This window comes from Pelophylax lessonae (assembly GCF_965119305.1).
Source record: "Pelophylax lessonae genome assembly, chromosome: 5".
Classification (NCBI taxonomy): Eukaryota; Metazoa; Chordata; class Amphibia; order Anura; family Ranidae; genus Pelophylax; species Pelophylax lessonae.
This window is the reverse complement of record NC_138772.1, coordinates 443,580,254-443,600,262: the sequence shown is the minus strand read 5'-3', so window position 1 is coordinate 443,600,262 and position 20,009 is coordinate 443,580,254. Positions and strand designations below refer to the sequence as shown.

General features: G+C 43.4%; 1 protein-coding gene across 1 annotated transcript in view; it reads right to left on the bottom strand.

The window, feature by feature from the left end:
- The window catches only part of PREX2 (phosphatidylinositol-3,4,5-trisphosphate dependent Rac exchange factor 2), a 438,451-nt gene that overhangs the window by 199,168 nt on the left and 219,274 nt on the right, over positions 1–20,009 (bottom strand). Inside the window, exons 16-18 of the mRNA XM_082259215.1 lie at positions 17,132–17,274; positions 15,099–15,191; positions 8,773–8,921 (exon numbers count right to left, since the gene is read on the bottom strand). Of these exons, the coding sequence (XP_082115341.1) occupies positions 8,773–8,921; positions 15,099–15,191; positions 17,132–17,274 (385 nt within the window). The remainder of the gene's footprint in view (positions 1–8,772; positions 8,922–15,098; positions 15,192–17,131; positions 17,275–20,009) is intronic.

Below are 20,009 nucleotides of genomic sequence, written 5' to 3'. Positions count from 1 at the left end.
CACCACAAATATCTTTTCAGAGGGCACTGCTAGTGTAAACCAGTCCATTGTTTGCTGTCCTTGCTCATAAATCATGTTTTTAAAGACATTTTAAAATGCCAAGCTAAAGTACAGTTGAATATAAACGTTCTAAATTGGCTGCTGGACAACAATGCGATCATCGCATACCTTGTTGTCCACATTGAAGCTCTGATTCCCTGAGCTGGACCACCAGCTGATTAGTGTATTTGAGGGACATTAATGCAATGCTCAATGATTGTGTCCTAAAGACTGGATGACAGTATTCATTTAGATAACTCTAGGAACAATATACATTGGGTATACACTTAAGGACTTTGCAATGGCCCTGGGAGAATCTGAATATGGGTCACAATACCTTTCTAAAGGAGGGGAAAACATATCCTCATTTGTATAGCATATCTCCATGTTTGTACCCTTGCTCTCTGTGTGGAAACCATGATCTCTCTGCAGTGGTCTGACATGTCCCTGCTAAGTCAGAACTATGGCTTTTCAAATCTCATGCTCCCTGTTTTTTGGAGAACTATACGTTTGATTCAGCAGAGGGTGTGTTGGAACACTCCAGAGAGACCACTGCTTTCACACAGAGAGCAAATGTCCTTTAATTATGTTGGCAGGGAACCACCTTTTTGACTCAGGCTGTCCCTGCTTTCCAAAAAAAAATAACTTTTGGAAGTAAATAGAAAATTCACTTGTATTTTTAAATGGTTAAATAATTTGTGAGGTTGAAAAAAGACAACAGTCCATCCAGTTTAACCTATGATGTGTGTGTTCGGGTATGTGTTTATGTCATTAGTACACGTATACTCCTGTATGTTGTGGTCGTTAAGGTGCCTATCTAATAGTTTTTTTTAAACTATCGATGTTCCCTGCTGATACCACTGCTTGTGGAAGAGAATTCCACATCCTTACCATTTTGACAGTAAAGAACCTTATTTTACTCTCTATCCAATTTTAGTGAATGGCCACGCTTCTTGTAAGTTCCCTTTCACTAAAAAGTTTTTTTCTCTATGCTATTGTCACCAGTATGGTATTTGTACATTGATATCATATCCCCGCTCAAGCATCTCCTCTCCAGAGAGCATACGTTCAATGCTTGTAGTCTTTCCCCTTAACTGAGATCCTCTAGTCCCTTAATTAGCTTTGTTGCCCTTCTCTGGTCTCTATCCAGTTCCAGCACATCCTTTCATGAGGACTGGTGCCCAGAAAACTGGACGGCATACTCAAGATGGGGCCAGACTAGAGTCTTGTAGAGTGGGGGAATTATCCAATTCTCTCTGGAGTGAATCCCCCCCCCCCCCCTTTACAAACAGTAAAAAATAAAAAAAAATAAAAAAAAATGGGGGAACAAGAAAAGAAAAATAACAGAAAAGAAAGAAAACATTACCAGCTCATCAGACATTCACATGCTATCACAGTAAACATACATGTAGACTTCCAACCCTACAGTAGCCATGTTCGTCCTAAACAGGCGAATATACAAAGCTCAAAATATATATGTAGGATTCACCATAACGTATATCAGGTATCTTCTCAACTAACTTTGAGCATTATTAAGACATGAGAAATTATTAGTGTAGCCAAATAGGAAAGCCAGAGTGTTCCTCTATAGCACATGTGTCAAACACAAGGCCTGGAGGCCGAATCCAGCCTGCTAGGCCATTTTATGTGACCCTCGCACCTCTCCTACAGCAACCCCCTCATCTCCTCCCCACCTTGTCTCAGCAGTTGGCAAAGGAGAGGAGGAGATCCTGCACCTCTCTGTGCTGCGGCTGCTGCAGCACCCCTCTCTGCTTCCCTTGGTTTCAGCATTCAGTAGATGGCAACTGACTTCAGCCCTCCTCTGCTTCTCTTCCAGACCCTGCACTTTCTGCTTCCCAGCTCCGCCCCCAGCATCTTTCTGGAAGCAGAACAAGGTAAGGGGGTGCATTGTGCTAAAAAGGAGGGTGGGGGACTCTTGACATCTGATGGTGGGGTGCTCTAAACATCTAGTCTTACAGATACAACCGGCCCTTTGAGAGCTACCAAAATGCCAATGATGAAATATATGAGTTTGACACCCCTGCTCTATAACATCCATCCTCCTTCTTTGTTGGTAACTATGAGCATTGTGTGCCAGCCTAGCTACTGAGGAAGCCATTTGAGAACCAGCCTATGCTTCACTGTACACACAAGGAGTATTTCGGTTACCATGGCTGATTTATCCTTATTGCAGTAATTTGTATGAGACCAGAGAAAAAAAAAAGCCATGCCAGGGGACACCAGCCATGGCTCCCACAATTTATAACATTTCTTCAGTGCACCCCTATTCCTATAAAGCTGTTGTTCTTTCAGGAGGGTGTCATTAACTTGGAGACACCATCCCTCAAAAGAGGGGGGACTGGGAGACAACCATTTCATAGCAATGTTCTTACACGCTATAAACAGTAATCTGTAAGGTGGCACCTATACCTCAGGTGGTGAATCCCATTTTTAGTGCATGCCAATATTCTGTTGGCTTTGCTTGCAGCAGCCTGGCATTGCATGCCATGGCTGAGCTTGTCATCTACTAGGACCCCCAGGTCCTTTTCCATACTAGATTCCCCCAGAGGTTCTCCCCCTAGCGAGTAACGTGCGTTCGTATTTTTAGCACCCAAATGCATTACCTTATATTTTTTAACAATAAACCTCACTTGCCATGTAGATGCCCATCCCATTATTTTTTTTTTTTAGGTCTTCTTGTAAGGTTTCCTCATCCTGCGTGGAAGTTATTTTCCATCTTAGCTTTGTATTGCCTGCAAATACTGAGATTGAGATGCAGGGTCGGACTGGCCTATCGGGATACCGGGAGATTGCCCGGTGGGCCGCCGGCCCTGGGGCCGCTTTAATGGGGCCACTCGCGCTGTATTGCCGCAGTACACCGGCCGCTGCATTGATTGCGGCCGCTCGCGTTTGCCGCTGATTGGCCGCTGTGCAGGCTGCGTGCACTGCCCCGCCCCCGGCCCCCGCTGCGCTCCAGACTCAGAGTGACAGAACGGTCCGTGACCGACCGGCGTCCGTCTCTTTCTACGTCAGCCGCTGTGAGCGGCATGATGTCACGGCGGTGCTGGCTGGTGCATCTCATTTCAACTGAGGAGAACTGGCTGGCGGGTCTATGTCTCTGTCACGGCGCCGATGATCCCTCCCCCTCCCAGTCTGCCACACAGACGACATGTGAATGATGTGATCGCAGGTTAGCCTGAGCCGAGGTCAGTCAGAGTCTCATGACTGAGAGTGTCTGAGTGTGCAGTCCAGTTTCATGCTGGCAGAGTCGACTCGAGTTTAGAGTGTCCCATGCCTGTTAAGGATCCTCATGCTGCCTCCTCTACTATTGTTTGTTTTGACTGCATTGCCAATGACAGATCCAGGAGGACTCGGTACCTGCAAGGTGTACCCGCTCCATTGTACAGGGCAGCCCACACAGCCAATCACATGTCAGATACCTGCCACTTACAGCTGACAGAATAATGATAGAAGATTGCAGATTGGTTGGTTGCTATTTGTCATCATTTAAAGATAGCCATACACATTACATTCTGACAATGGTGGCCATGCACTGTACAATCTGATTGTACAATCTCTTTGCACTACAAGGGATTGCTTGATTGGGTACAAATGCGATCAATTGCTTAGGTGGGGGGGTCTCCTGTTACATTTATGGGAAATCTAAAGAAGATTGTACAATCTGAACATATAATGTGACAGACCTCCTATATGACCATCTCCTGTACCATGTCCACACAGCCTCTGACATCTCCTGTACCATGTCCGCACAGCCTCTGACATCTCCTGTACCATGTCCGCACAGCCTCTGACATCTCCTGTACCATGTCCGCACAGCCTCTGATATCTCCTGTACCATGTCCGCATAGCCCCTGACATCTCCTGTACCATGTCCGCACAGCCTGTGACATGTCCTGTACCATGTCCGCATAGCCCCTGACATCTCCTGTACCATGTCCGCACAGCCTGTGACATGTCCTGTACCATGTCCGCACAGCCCCTGACATCTCCTGTACCATGTCCGCACAGCCCCTGACATCTCCTGTACCATGTCCGCACAGCCTCTGATATCTCCTGTACCATGTCCGCATAGCCCCTGACATCTCCTGTACCATGTCCGCACAGCCTGTGACATGTCCTGTACCATGTCCGCACAGCCCCTGACATCTCCTTTACCATGTCCGCACAGCCCCTGACATCTCCTGTACCATGTCCGCACAGCCTCTGATATCTCCTGTACCATGTCCGCATAGCCCCTGACATCTCCTGTACCATGTCCGCACAGCCTGTGACATGTCCTGTACCATGTCCGCACAGCCCCTGACATCTCCTGTACCATGTCCGCACAGCCCCTGACATCTCCTGTACCATGTCCGCACAGCCTCTGATATCTCCTGTACCATGTCCGCATAGCCCCTGACATCTCCTGTACCATGTCCGCACAGCCTGTGACATGTCCTGTACCATGTCCGCACAGCCCCTGACATCTCCTGTACCATGTCCGCACAGCCTCTGATATCTCCTGTACCATGTCCGCATAGCCCCTGACATCTCCTGTACCATGTCCGCACAGCCTGTGACATCTCCTGTACCATGTCCGCACAGCCTCTGACATCTCCTGTACCATGTCCGCACATCCTCTGACATCTCCTGCGCCATGTCCGCACAGCCTCTGACATCTCCTGTACCATGTCCGCAGCCTCTGACATCTCCTGTACCATGTCCACAGCCCCTGACGTCTCCTGTACCATGTCCGCACAGCCCGACATCTCCTGTACCATGTCCGCACAGCCTCTGACATCTCCTGTACCATGTCCGCACAGCCCCTGACATGTCCTGTACCATGTCCGCACAGCCCCTGACATGTCCTGTACCATGTCCGCACAGCCCCTGACATGTCCTGTACCATGTCCGCACAGCCCCTGACACCTCCTGTACCATGTCCGCACATCCTCTGACATCTCCTGTACCATGTCCACACAGCCTCTGACATCTCCTGTACCATGTCCGCACATCCTCTGACATCTCCTGTACCATGTCCGTACAGCCTATGACATCTCCTGTACCATGTCCGCACAGCCTCTGACATCTCCTTTACCATGTCCGCACAGCCTCTGACATCTCCTGCGCCATGTCCCCACAGCCTCTGACATCTCCTGCGCCATGTCCCCACAGCCTCTGACATCTCCTGCGCCATGTCCCCACAGCCTCTGACATCTCCTGCGCCATGTCCGCACAGCCTCTGACATCTCCTTTACCATGTCCGCACAGCCTCTGACATCTCCTGCGCCATGTCCGCACAGCCCGACATCTCCTGTACCATGTCCACACAGCCCCTGACATCTCCTGTACCATGTCCGCACAGCCTCTGACATCTCCTGCGCCATGTCCGCACAGCCTCTGACATCTCCTGTACCATGTCCGCACAGCCCGACATCTCCTGTACCATGTCCGCACAGCCTCTGACATCTCCTGTACCATGTCCGCACAGCCCGACATCTCCTGTACCATGTCCGCACTTTTACCACTTTTAACTAGAATTTGCTCTTTTATATATAAAGCCCTATATGCTTTCATATCTATCTTATCTATGATAGCACACTCTTCAAATTTGCTTTAAAATGCATGGTTTTCCCTTTTATGAACAAGAAAATAATGACGTTATGCTGTTACGCCGGTATAATAAAGCTATGGGGCTGGTATGAAATTTTTTCCAGGGCTGAATTTTATTCCCAGTCCGGCCCTGTTGAGATGCTTATCCCATCCTCTAGATTGTTTATGAATAAATTAAACAGGATTGGTCTCAGGACAGATCCTTGGGAGACCCTGCTTTCCACACTGGACCATTCCGAGTATTCATCATTTATCACCACCCTTTGGACTCACCCCTGTAGCCAGTTTTCAGTCCAGGTACTCACCCTATGGTCCATGCCTTCAAAACTTAGTTTGTACAGTAAACGTTTGTGGGAGTACTTCAAAGCTTACAGCAAACTTTTTTGAATTCTTCCCCATAAAACACACAATTTAGATGCTGCCAAGCTTTTGCATGGATGGACTATTTCATTAAAAGATAATATATCTGACAGATTATGGCATTAATGTAGCTGAATAATCTATGCCCATTGTTTTAGCACCCATTACAGAACCCTGCATTTCTAGTTTCTTTTCTAATAAAACAACAGTGGGTTCTACAATGTCAGAGATAAGGTCACAACTTCTACACCTATTTGATATTTTTGCTAGGTAAAAAATCTTAAACAGGAGCATCCTGGAACCTGGAATTGGTGTTGCTCTGCTTGGGAGAATTGGCTCAGGAGCTCTCATCTCACATGTCCACCACTGGCACCACTAGGACACAACTTTACCTTTAGGTTTTCAATGAAGCCTTGCTATTAAATCTGAGTACTGGGATTTTGGTTGTTTAAATGGTGACAGGGTTTTTTTAACCAAGAAATCATTTTGCATCCAATTTACACGTTAAATACAAAAACTTTTGGCATGAACTGCTGATTTTACATTGAAAAAAAACAAGGGTACAACTCACACACTCTGCGCACTATATACTGATTTTATAGCTGTATTAATTCTTAACATAAGATTTCCATCTGCCCAACACAAGTCCCTGAAGCATGGAAACACTGCATCCAATTATGATTCACTGTGGGAAGCAGCATCTGACCTTCCTTACAGCAGCTTTTCTATTGCTTAGACTTTAAACCAAACAAAACATTTAGGCAAATTCTACACTATAGCATTGTTCCCCCGCCAATAAACTATTCACGAAACATTAGAAATGAACTGTGCTATTTTAAACAATTACACAATATCAGTAAATTGCCCACCACTTAATCTGTTAAACACATGCATTGTAGTGCCAAAGTTCTATGGTTTTGAAGTAACGCAAACAGACTTTCCAGTAACTCTTGCCAGGGAGCTGCAATAATCATGGAAGCCTATGTGACTGCTAAAGAGTCCAGAAGCACGAGGCAGAGGCAGGGTTATTTTAAAAAGAAGGAAGAGGTATACGTTATCTGCTCCAATTGCACTGGGATAGGGATTTGGAAGAAATGCATGCTTGTCATGCTACATAGGTAACTGAATCCCAGGCCACCACAGAAACCAAAAGGCCACTCATTTTAAAAAAAAGTATACTTTTAATTATCAAATACATGAGGTTATTGTTGATATGTACACAGTATTGTGTAGCCTTGCTCATGATCTTAAAGCATATGTTAAGCTAATAAAAAGAAAGAAAATCCAGTACATCTCTTAAATAAGTGCACATTTCCCTGTGTTTTATCTCTTTAACGACACTGGAAGTACAGAATAAAAAATATTTATCTGCCAGAAATGTACTTTGCTCCTAATCCTATTATGGGTTGACTGACAACACGTAGCATGTTTGTGGACGGAGTGGTGTCACTCCTGCCCAGAGTATTTTGCTAAACTCATAAACCACCACCCTCAATCTCAGATCACTACAACATAAAGGCTAATTATTCTGTAATCCGCTATAGGAACAGGGAGAGGTAATCAGACTCTCTGAGGGAAGCTCTGAATTTCTGACAAGATCAAAAGATATTGTTTTGCACTTAACAGATATAACAAAATGCTTCCAATAGTATTTAAACCAGACCAAACAGGAGCAAATAAGAGACGTTTTACATCATAAATCAACATTTAACAATGTTATGAGTCTCTAAGAACCTATGATATTTTCTCAAGAATGCTAGTCTCACAAGGTTTATGCTAATTATTGTGAAATAGAAAAATCAATGTACTGCTAATGAACTTGTTTTACATTGGTTTTGTTGATTTTTGCCCTGGGCTCACTTATGTCCTAAAGTGGAACTAAACTGCCAGATGCAAGGGGGGTAAACTCTTCCCCTAATGTGCATGTATGCACAGCATGCTTGCACATTATGGCAGACATACCCGTAAGTTTGCCTTCCCTGACTGCTCCTTCCACCCACCAAAAAAAAGCTAGAAAAAAGGGGAAGAATTTATTTTTATGGCAGAATAGACATACAGATTGTTTTCTGACAAAAAAAGCACAGAAAAACCTGAAGAAGGAGGCCACACCCTCTGAAACGCATTGTTCTGGCAACCTTGTGCGTCCTGGTCAGCTGGTTCTCCCTCGAGTCACTTGACATAGGAGGTGGAGCAGGCCCTCCGTGGCTGATCAGCTCTGAGAGAGGCCGAGTGCTCTTGTGCAGCTTGTCGCCGGTTGCACAATGCGATCCAGTTCCTAGATGTTACAGATGACACTATACCCGGGGACCTGCCGCCTAAGGAGCCATATCGATGACCATTGACGCTTGCTCACAATTTACTTTTGTGGGTGCATTGATTTAATTTTATCTGGTTTTATTTAATAAAACCATATTGCACCAGGAGCCCATGCGCTCTGTCTCTCCTTATGTCTTCACAGCTGTCAGTGGCCCACTAAATTATAGAGCTGAAATTGACCCTTTTATGTGAAAGACTCATAAGCCACCCTGTAAATCACCCTGTATATAAGGACACTGCTGTAGACTCTAGCACAACACTTCAATATAATATTTATTTCTTTACAAAGCTTTCTACCCTTATAACCACTTTTAATTATATTACTACTTGGGTTAATTTAACATTTTGCGCAGATACATTAAAACAATCTTTAAAAGGAAATCCAAGGTGTGTCTGGTATGTGTCTTAATATAGAAAAGATGGGTGGGGGGGGGGGGGACTTACTCTCTGGGTTTTGTGCTCATGAGAATCCTCAGAGGTTTTCTGCTGTTCAAGCAAGTCCTCAAAAAACAATCCACTTCATGGAACGGCCTCAGGAAAACAAGGTCACCGTTCACAGTGTAGATTTTTTTCCCGATTGCCATTCCTGACAACTGGAAGCAAAGAGGACAGAAATAATTATTTTACTTCACAATAAAAAGGGTTCAATGTGTTACAACAACAAAATACTGCAGCTGTGAATTCCCTGCTACATTAAGCAAGATAATTGCTGTTACACTTCAAGATTTTTCTCTTATCGAACAGAGCAAAACATTTTAACTGATAAGCTGGCTAAGATGAAATATAGCTGGTTTCTACTGAACGGGAAAATATGAATCATTTATGAAATAGGCAAAATTCATTTCTGATTAGTTTATATGTTCAGAGGATGTAAATTATTCTGAGATGGAAATCTCTAAATAGTACACAGTTTTTGTTTACTAAGAATGGTTCCTCAAACAGCTGCGGCAAGTTTAGGCCCCTTCCACATAGGGTGGGCTCCAATGGAATCTGTCCACTGATCCCTGCTGAGCAGGCAGATGACTGGTCCATGTCCGCTCCGCTTATGTAGAGACACAGCCCGCTCTCCTTTATGGGAGGTCAGATGTAAACAGACCACCTGTCTGTTTACATACAACTGCCATCTGATCAACCAGACGGATGGGCAATGAAATCCCCATTTGTCTGTTTTTAGCGGATAGGATCAGATGTCAACGGATATCAATGGGCACATGTCTGTTAACTCCCGTTGCTCCACAGAGGAGACTGGAGGGTCCGATCGGGTCTGACAGGTGGACCTGGTCAGTCTGCTAGTGGGAATAGGACCTTTAGGTGCCTGTTCAAACCAAATGTGCCAGGGCTTCACTGGCAGCAATTTCCAGTGCTGCCCCAACACATAGACAAGGCAAGCTGCTTTGGGGTTGGTTTACTTAAACTGACGAGTGCGAAATCTGGTGCAGCTCTGCATAGAAACCAATCAGCTTCCAGTTTTTTTTTTTCAAAGCTTAATTGAACAAGCTGAATGGCTACCAATGCAACTCATATTGCAATCATATTGCAATGCCACCGAGGTAGATAGAACTTTATTGAAATGACAATGGTCAAACTTCTGTGAAAAAAAAAAATAACATTCGATGCACCGGTATCAGTGCACTGGCACTTTGTCTCCTAGCGTACACAACAATAGCCTTGTGTTTAGTATGGCTCACTGGTGTGATCAAGCCCTGTAACTCATTGGGAGTAAGGCAGTAGAAGAGCACTGCAAAATACAGTATTTTCTTTTCGTACATCATGGGACACACAGCCATAAATCATAACATATGGGTTATATAGCTACCTTTAGGTGAAGGACATCGGCAACCAATCAGAATTGATGCCCCCCTATGTAACCCCTCCCACACAGGAAGTACCTCAGTTTTTTTGCCAGTGTCTAAAGGTGATGGTCACTGTGGAGGGTCTTTCCACATTTTTCTTATTTTTTCTTCAAAATAAGACAGAAAATTATGCTATTTATCCCGATCAATGATCATTGAATCTAAGGGGTTAAGCTATCAGATCCATCCTAAACAATCAATGGACTAAAAAGATGGTACCTAAGCCTCGGGAAGCAGATACAAGGTTTTGCCTGTAATGCTGTCCTTTTTAGGCGCTGGACCCTGGAATCCGGACCCTTGGAATACCAAACCCCAAAGGCAGTCCTTGCAGGGTGCTCTACAGGTCCAAGGCCGTGGTCCCTATTATATAGAGGACCCAGTCATTGAAGGTCGCCAAGACAAAGCTCGCCATGATGGGTGAAGATTGTATTCCTGTTTCAAAACAGAATCCTGCGGCAGGACTGGTGAGTCCATTTTAAAAAATTTACTTCAGCAAACCTTAAAGAAAAAAATTGCTGGCATAATTGCAAATTGTAAATATTTTATGCACTGTTCCTTTAAAAAGATAACAGAGACCATGTGTCATATGTATTCCTCCATGAGATTATGGATGTTATGCTTACAAGTTACTTTCTTGTTGACGCTGTTATGGGATTGTTGCAAAGCTTGATTTAAATCATTATTTCTTTGCCTATTTTTTCACATTGTGTTTTATCCTGAGCTGATCACCTCAATAGTATCAGCCGTGACAAACAAGATTCAGCCTAAGCTGCTCTCACCCCATATATTTGTTGTGTTCGCCCTGGCGTATAAGCATCCACATGTTCGTCTGCGCCTATTCGCGCGCGTGTGGGAATCTTTGCCTTTGGTGTACGCCGTATGGATAGCGTGTTCTAGCGCAAATTGGCGTGCATGTGGACTCCATGTACCATGACACACATGCATAAATGGGCACGTTCTGTAAGGAACTGTCTCCAACACACTAGCTTCTGTCCTAGGCTGAAAGGGACACAGAGCAGCAGCAGCTGGGTTGCGTGAGTCACTGTGGGTGTATGTTACTGGCACAAACAGGTCTTGTATCTGGGGATAATCAGTGCTGTGTGCATTAGGCTGTATAAGCTTGGCATTAGCCTTGAGTACACTTTGAGATAGTACCTCAAGTTTGTCTTGCTTTGAAGCAATGTCTGCCCGAAAAAGGCCAGAGGAGGGGGAGCACAGTTGGAAAAGGCACTGTGATGCCACCGTCAGGCCTTGAAGGTCCTAGCCATGTTTCCACTGTGTCTACTCCTCCTGAAGAGCCAGAGACATCTTGCCAATCTGAGCCATTACGGTTGTCAGGCATAGTAGCTACTCCTAGTACTACTCATAGTCCTCGGACATTTCCCATACTTCCGCTTTTGCAGCAAGAAATGTATAAAGATTGGGATCATCCTGAAAGGATTTTTGTTCCTCCCAAAAGGTTTTTATTATTGTATCCAATGGAGGAAAAGTTTAATAGCAAATGGAATATACCCTCTGTGGATGCCTCCATTTCTGTGGTTAACAAGAGTTTAACCTGTCCTGTGGATAATGCCCAGGTTTTTAAAGATCTAGCAGATAAGAAGTTGGAATCTTTATTAAAAGCCCCCTTTGCGGTTGCAGGTTCTGTGATACAACCAGCAGTAGAAGCCATAGGAGTTTGTCAGTCTTTGAAAGACAGTATGAAGCGAGTGGCCAAGACAGTTCCTTCTCAAGGAGAGTCTGTGGAAGATCTGTCAGATCTACCTCGCACTTTATGTTTTGCAGTGGATGCTCTTACGGACTCCATAAGGCAAATGTTACGATTTGCTCTGATATCAGTGCATACGCGCAGAATCCTTTGGTTAAAAAAATTGGTCTGCGGAAATACCATGTAAAAAATCACTGGTTGGCTTCCCTTTTCAGGGAGAACGCCTTTTTGGTGATGATCTGGATAAGTATACCCAAAAGACCTCGGGGGAAGAGTACATTGCTACCTGTAAAAAGGAAAAGCAAGCGTCCTTCTTTCAAAATCCCCAGCACTCATAATAACAGTGCTTCTACTTCCAGACAGTGGTGATGGCCTCAACCATCTGGATCTGGAACCAAGCCTTCAGGGAAGGGTCAGAAAAAGCCCTGGACCCAGAAATCAGCCAAGTCCTCTATTAAACCCTCTCTGTGAAGCGGTGCCCCCACTCATGTGGGTAGGGGGAAGGCTGCGGCAGTTCTCAAAGGTTTGGGCGGAATCAATCCAAGACTGGATCAACCAGAGATAACCCAGGGAGATACCAGAAACTGGGTTATCTCCACTATTTCACAGGGGTACAAACTGGAATTTTCGGGTGTTCCCATATCCCCAGGTTATAAGGTCAAGTTTACCAACAGATCCCCTAAAAAGAAGGTCTCTCTTTCTGGCATTGGACCAGCTGAAGGCTCAAAAAGTGATAAAAGAGGTTCCAGAGGACGAAAAGTTCAAGGGTTTTTACTCAAACTTGTTCATAGTCCCCAAACCAAACGGGGATGTGAGACCTATTCCTGATCTCAAAGCTTTAAACCAGTTTCTGAACGTTTGTATTTTCCAGATGGAATCAATTCGTTCAGTTGTAACCTCCCTAGAGGGAGTGGAATTTTTAGCATCCATAGAAATCAAGGATGCATATTTTCACGTGCCTATAGTTTGTGCCATGCCTGACAGCAGTTTTTATTCTGGGAATAGAGAACTGGCAGGCAGACTTTTTAAATTGTCAACAGATGTTTCCGGGAGAGTCCTTACACCCCGAGATTTTTCAATCAATCTGATTACGCTTGGGGGGAACCAGACATAGATCTGTTGGCATCCAGGTTCAACAACAAGTTGAAGAGATTTGTGTAGGACCACTCGCAGTCAGAGTGGATGCTTTGGTGACTCCTTGAGAGGAGTATTCCCTGATGTATGCCTTTCCTCCAATGCAGCTGATACCGCATCTGTTGGGCAGAATCCAGCTAGAGGGGAAACCAGTAATTCTGGTAGCTCCAGCATGGCCAAGGAGGGTTTGGTTTGCACAAATCCAGAGATTGATAGTGACGAGGCCTTGGGCCCTTCCTCTGCACCCGGGCCTACTCTCTCAAGGTCTGATATTCCACCCTGCTCTACAGTCTCAAAATTTGACAGCTTGGCTATTGAAGCCTTAATCTTGAAGGAGCGGGGTGTATCTGGCCCTGCAGCTCATACACTGATAAATGCTAGAAAACCAGTCTCTAGTAATATTTATTACAGAGTCTGGAAATCCTACATTGCTTAGTGTGAGGCCAGGAAATGGCATCACCGCAATTGTATCATCAGAAGAATTCTAGCTTTCCTTCAAGCAGGAGTAGATATTAATTTAGCCTTGAGCACTATCAAAGGGCAGATTTCAGCCTTATCAGTATTCTTCCAGGAACCGATCGCTTCCCTTTTGTTGGTTCAGACCTTCGTCTGGGGAATTTTACTTTTGCTTCCACCTGTGAAGCCACCATTATGTCCTTGGAACTTGAATTTGGTTTTCTCAGTTTTGCAAAACAGCCTTTTGAACCTCTGGGGCAAGTTCCCCTGGTTGTTTTGACCAGAAAACTGGTCCACACCCAGGTTTTCTGCCCAAGGTGGTGTCCGCCTTTCATTTGAATCAGGACATTATACTACCTTCCTTTTTTCTAGCTCCTCACTCAGAGGAGAAAAAGTTATTGAATTTTCTTGATGTAATGCGTGCACTTAAGTTTACTTACAGGAAACAGCTGGGATTTGTAAGACCGAGAGCTTGTCTGTGCTGCCAGAAGGCCCCAGAAAGGGGTTGGCAGCATCTAAATCTATGATTTATTTTTGTATTCGCCAGGTTATTACCCAGGCGTATGGTTTAGTAGGGAAAATTCCACCTTTTTCTGTAAAGGCACATTCTACCAGAGGAGTAGGTGCCTCTTGGGCACATCGCCATCAAGCCTCTATACCTTAGATCTGCAAGGCCACGACCTGGTCATCTGTGCGTACGTTCACTCGATTCTATCGAGTGCATGTTGGGACCCAGGAGAAATCTGCATTCGGCCGCAGCGTTATGCAGGCAGCGGTATAATCCTTTCTTTAGGGTTAGATGGCGGTATTTTTTGGTGTCCCCCTCCCCTCAGATGCATTGCTTTGGGACATCCCATATGTTAGGATTTATGGCTCTGTGTCCCGTGATTTACGAAAAGAAAAATGTATTTTTTAATACAGAGTTACCTGTAAAATCCATTTCTTGAAGTACATCATGGGACACAGAGGTCCCTCCCCTTTTATGGGGTCTTTATTGCTTACTACAAAATGGAGGTACTTATTGTGTGGGAGGGGTTATATAGGGGGCATCAATTCTGATTGGTTGCCAGTGTCCTTCACCTAAAGGTGGCTATAAAACCCATATGTTATGATTTATGGCTCTGTGTCCCGTAATGTACTTCAAGAAATGGATTTTACAGGTTAGTCTGTATTAAAAAATCTATTTTTCTCAGAACTCTTTGTCGCAGGTGACTAATTGGTTAATTACTTTAAAAAAATTGTACATGAAACGTTTGGTCTGCTGATAAGAGTCATAAGTCTCTCTGTTGCTCAAATGGCAAGCATTCCTATGCTCTCGCTCTCTATTCTCTTGACAGCTCAACAGTAAATCAACATACAAAGGAGACTGCAGCTTCTGCTTTACATTTTTCCTATTGTAACTGGAAAAAGATGGAGCCTGTTTAAAAAGAGTGTCGTCATTCATGAGTGCTAGGACAACGTGGGCTGTAAATATATCTCTGATTCCACTGTAGCTGACCACAAACATTTCACTTTGATAGTACAATCTGCATAAGAATAACCAAAACTATAAACATATTTACCAAGTAAAGAATTAAGCACTCTATAGAAATCTAAAATATTTTAAAGCACCATGTTACCTCAGCATTAGATCCTCGTTCAATGTATTTTACTATAGGCACTTTATTTTTATCCTCCAAGCCAAAGCCATAGCTTCCATCACTGGGCTTTATCTGCAAAACCACAAATATTGTTTTTGTTGTAATAGAAGCAGCCACATCAAGTTACCAACAGATAAAGCTGCACACATCTAGTCAGCATTACATACAGCTACCCTAGAATGAACATTAAACAGTCATATAAGAAATGTACTTAATCATAGTACCCTAATAAATGCATAACACTATCTTTGACTGTTTGTGCTCTGGTTGTCCAACAAACATCATTTGAATCTTCCAGCCATTTACCATTAACATGCAACTCACAGTGTTGCTCAGCCCCCAAAATGCTATCTATGTCTTGTGATTGTAAAGCCTGACTGGGAAATGCTTCCTATGTGCCCTGATGTTGTCAAAGACGTTTGTAGCACAAGGGGGAAAGAGTGAGCAGAGAAATCCCTTGACATCCTAAGCAAGGGATCTCCAAACTACGGCCCTCCAGCTTTTGGGGAACTACAGGTCCCATGAGGCATTGTAAAACTTTGACACTCACAGACATGACTTGACATAATGGGAATTGTAGTTCCAGAACAACTGCAGGGTCATAGTTTGGAGACCCCTGTCCTAGGCTATGAGGCTGTGTGTTTCTATTAACCACTTGCCGACCGCCGCACGACTATTTACTGCGGCGGTCAGCCCCTCACAGGCAGAGAGACGTAGTACTACGTGGCTAGCCTGTGAGGATCTAGGGAGCGAGCGCGCGCCCCCGGAGGCACGCTCCCGCGCGGTCACTGACCCCCTCGGGCGTGTGACTGTCGGACCCGATGTCCGCCGGTCACTCAGCGATCGTCGATGCAGAGGGAGAAAGGCAGGCGGCTGATGTAGACAAGCCGCCTGTCATTCTCCCCTGTGTAGAAACAGTGATCATACGGTTCTACTATGTAGGACCGTTGATCACTGTTCCTACACCTCAAGCCACAGCCAATCACAGTTAGAATCACGCCCCTAGGGACACACACCACCCCTCCCTCTAAAAAAAAGTTAACCCCTTCACTGCCAGTGTAATTTTACAGTAACAGTGCATATGTATAGCACTGATTACTGTAGAAATGTCACTGGTAACCCCAAAAGTGTCAAAAATGTCAGTCAAGGGTCTGATCTGTCCGCCGCAATGTCGCAGTACCGCAAAAAAAATCGCAGATTGCCGCCATTACGCGTTAATAAAAACAACAAAAATGACAAAAATCTTTCCCTTTGTTAGTAAACGTGATAACTTTTGCGCAAACCAATCAAAATACGCTTTTTGTGATTTTTTTTACCAAACATATGTAGCATAAAACAAATTGGCCGAAAATGTTAAAAAATTTTGATTTTTACATTTTTTTAGGGGGAATTTCATATAAAAAAATTTGAAAAATATTGTTATTTTTGCAAAATTGAAGCTCTTTTTTTGTTTATAGCGCATGATCAAAAAATCGCACAGGTGATCAAATACCACCAAAAGAAAGCTCTGTTTGTTGGAAAAAAAGGACGTCAAATTAGTTTAGGTACAGCGTCGCACGACCGCGCAATTGTCCGTTAAAGTCACACAGTGCCGAATCGCAAAATAGGCCCTGGTCAGGAAGGGGGTAAAATCTTCCGGGGCTTAAGTGGTTAATGGACACAATGTAGGGAGACAAAGGCTCAAGTCCCTGCATTCAAGAGTGACTGTATAGGACTCTACAAGAGAATGGCGCCACCATGAAACAGGAAACATGGGGCAGTGGCCGTGGAAGCGGCTTCAGCTGGAACACGGATTAAAAGGTAAAGAAGCAGTATACCCAGTAAGTGATTAAATCGACTGCTGAAAGGTTAAGGTATTTATGATTTATGTGTTTAATACCACTTTAATGTATTATTGATCCAGTTGTTTATTTGTACCTCAACATGTGTTAGAAGCATGTACTTATTGTCTATGTACTCCTAACTTGCCCCAACTAAAACCAGATAGCTCAGATTGCAATGTGAGTACTTACCAAGAGAGATTTAGCAATAACATTCTCCACAATCTTTAGGTCATGTTTCATAAGTCTGTGCTTCATATTGGAACCCTCCATTTCTTCATCAGAGAAGAATCGAAACAACAGAGGCTCGTCTTTGAACTCACTCTTCTCCAATACTGAACAGGTGCAGGTCAGGGAAATTAAAAAGAAAAATAACATAGGCAATGTACACAGCCGTAGCCATTGTGTAACAAAGGGGAAAAGTAATTGTGTAGAATAACATTTAAATAGAAATGTTAAGCATATTTTAAACTAATTATACAAGCAAGAACCACTGAAAAAAACACATGGACATGCACACACACACACACCTCAACACAAGTACCAGGTAGAACCTCCACATAGTCATAGATCTTCTATACCCTTTTAGGTCTTAAGAAAATAGCAAGGTTTCTATTGCTGACTTCTTTTGAAAATGCTGGTAGCACAGCTGTCATGCTGATAACAAAGGCTTTATTACTTTCTGAGTCACATTGAAGCAGAATAAGTATGGAGATCAGATATCCTGAATTCAGGACCTGATTCAATGTTGCAGGTAACAAAATATTTAAACCAGAGAATAGCAGACAACTTGCATTTATGGAAGGATAGCTGCAATGCAACCCCCCCCCCCCTTATATTTTTCTTTTAAATCCACTTGGACAGCTATCCTAAACCTGGTCAAACATGGTCTCCTTTTATTTTGACATTTCAGCAATGATGCAGTAGAGAATACATTTGGGCCCTCCATATTATTATTATACAGGATTTATATAGCGCCAACAGTTTACGCAGCACTTTACAACTTGAGGGTAGACAGTACAACTACAATACACTTAAATAGAGTAGGAATCATTATAGCTCATTATAGCTTACAATCTAAGAGGGATCAAGGGCTATCATGTTTGTCACAGTGTCAACTACTATTTTTCCTTTTTTTGTTTTTGGTGGTCTACAAGAAATCTTGTGCCATTATTATTCGATTGGGTTGGCAGTTAATCGTTTATTTTAGAAATGCATTGCAATTATAATGCCTTATTTTAGTTGAATTTGATATATAAAACCTATTTTGTTGGACTCCTTGGTCTTTTTAGGATCAAATAACATTGTGTGCCCATTTCGAGCATTGATTGGGGTCTCAGCATGAGGCACAAAAAAACCTTGCATTCCACTATCAAAGAGGCGTTAAAACCAGAGGTGTCACAACAGCTTCAATAAAGACTGGGCTCAATATAGTAGGACTTCATCCTCACATCTGATTCTTCCCTGCTTTAAACCCATTCTTCTAGGAGTTTCTGATACCACAAACTATTCTTTTACTAGTTTTCATAAATGGTACCTACGAAATGGCACAGCCACTAAACGGAGGTTGGAGGTTCTCATTCAACCCTTGTTTTCTCTCAAGATGTTAACCTGGAGTGGCATATTTTCAAACATCGCACTGATCAGTGGCTTTGAAATCGCGATGAAGTAGTGGGATTTCAAAGCCGCACTGGTGTGAGCCAGGGCTTAAGGTAAAGTTGGAACCGTAGCTCATACATTCAGATATAAAGGTACCCTATGAATACTATTATATCAGAATCATGCAAACTACTACTCAGAAAGTAGAGAATTTGACTAAATGAAACATGCACATTTAGATGTATTTACCACCAAGTTTTTGGCTAAGTGCTATATGAAAACTTTAGAGGTTATGATAATTCAGGAGGTATAGAGAACTCAGGGATGCCCAGCTGGGTGAGGTGGTTTTCCGCTTGAGCACTATACAGTATATTTAAACTACTGATGGTCTAAGTATATTATTTAGGTTTTGTGTATTGTATACTGGCATGCTATTTCTTGATTGTCAGGATAATAGTATATTTTGTAATATTGTTATCTCTGGAGGAGAAGCTATATACATTTAAAAAATGTATAATAAAATATCTGTCTGGTAAAAGTTTTATGCTACCCCATTTATGATGGCGATCTTTTCCCCCACAAAGCATTCCATGTTAGAGGAGTATTACGACTATATAATCTGCTATAATTACAATTTATAAATAATTATACACCTTGCTTTAATTATTACCTTGTACACTAAATTTCCTGATATACAGGAAAATATATTAACATCTAAAGTAGCACATTCAGGGCCGGCTTTCCATCTCCAGAGCCTGTAAACACTCAACTTCTGATACCCTAACACTACTCTATTAATGTTTCAAACAAGGTTTATAATATTGTGAATTAAAGTTATATAAGATGACAACCAGTATCGACATAGAAAAGGTTCTTCTTTGCCACCGATAAACGCAGGCCTACTGTGTCTATTAGTAAATTTGTACCCCACCGCACTTGCTTTAATCCATGTAGGGTATTACCTCATAATCCAGCTGCTATACATTCTGCATTATACAATTGAGCTATATACAGGGATGGAGGCACATGTATTCATGTGCCTCATTTAAAGTCCCACTTTTTCTCTCCTTTTACATTGATATAGGGATGGAGGTGTGCCACTACAGCTATATATACAAATTATTATAGCCCAAGCCATTTATTTAGGTGGATGGTTCCAATTTTGGGGATCTGTAACTTATAGACACCATATGAAATCTTTTGACAGAGCCAAGCATATATCTTTTTTTCACATCCACACATGATCCAGTGTCATGGTTATGAGTCTTTATTTGCCCTAGTTGGTGAGATAATGCAGGGCTTTGGGTTTGGTCTAGTTCCTGACATTGACATGCGCTCCAGACTCCTCCCCTTCCCCCTCATCCCTTTGATGTGGGAGGTGGGGCGAGTCTATGCCTCAGCGCATCAGCATCATGCCTCCCACACTGGATTAGTGACATCACTACAGCAACGCCAATATGCCAACGCTTGG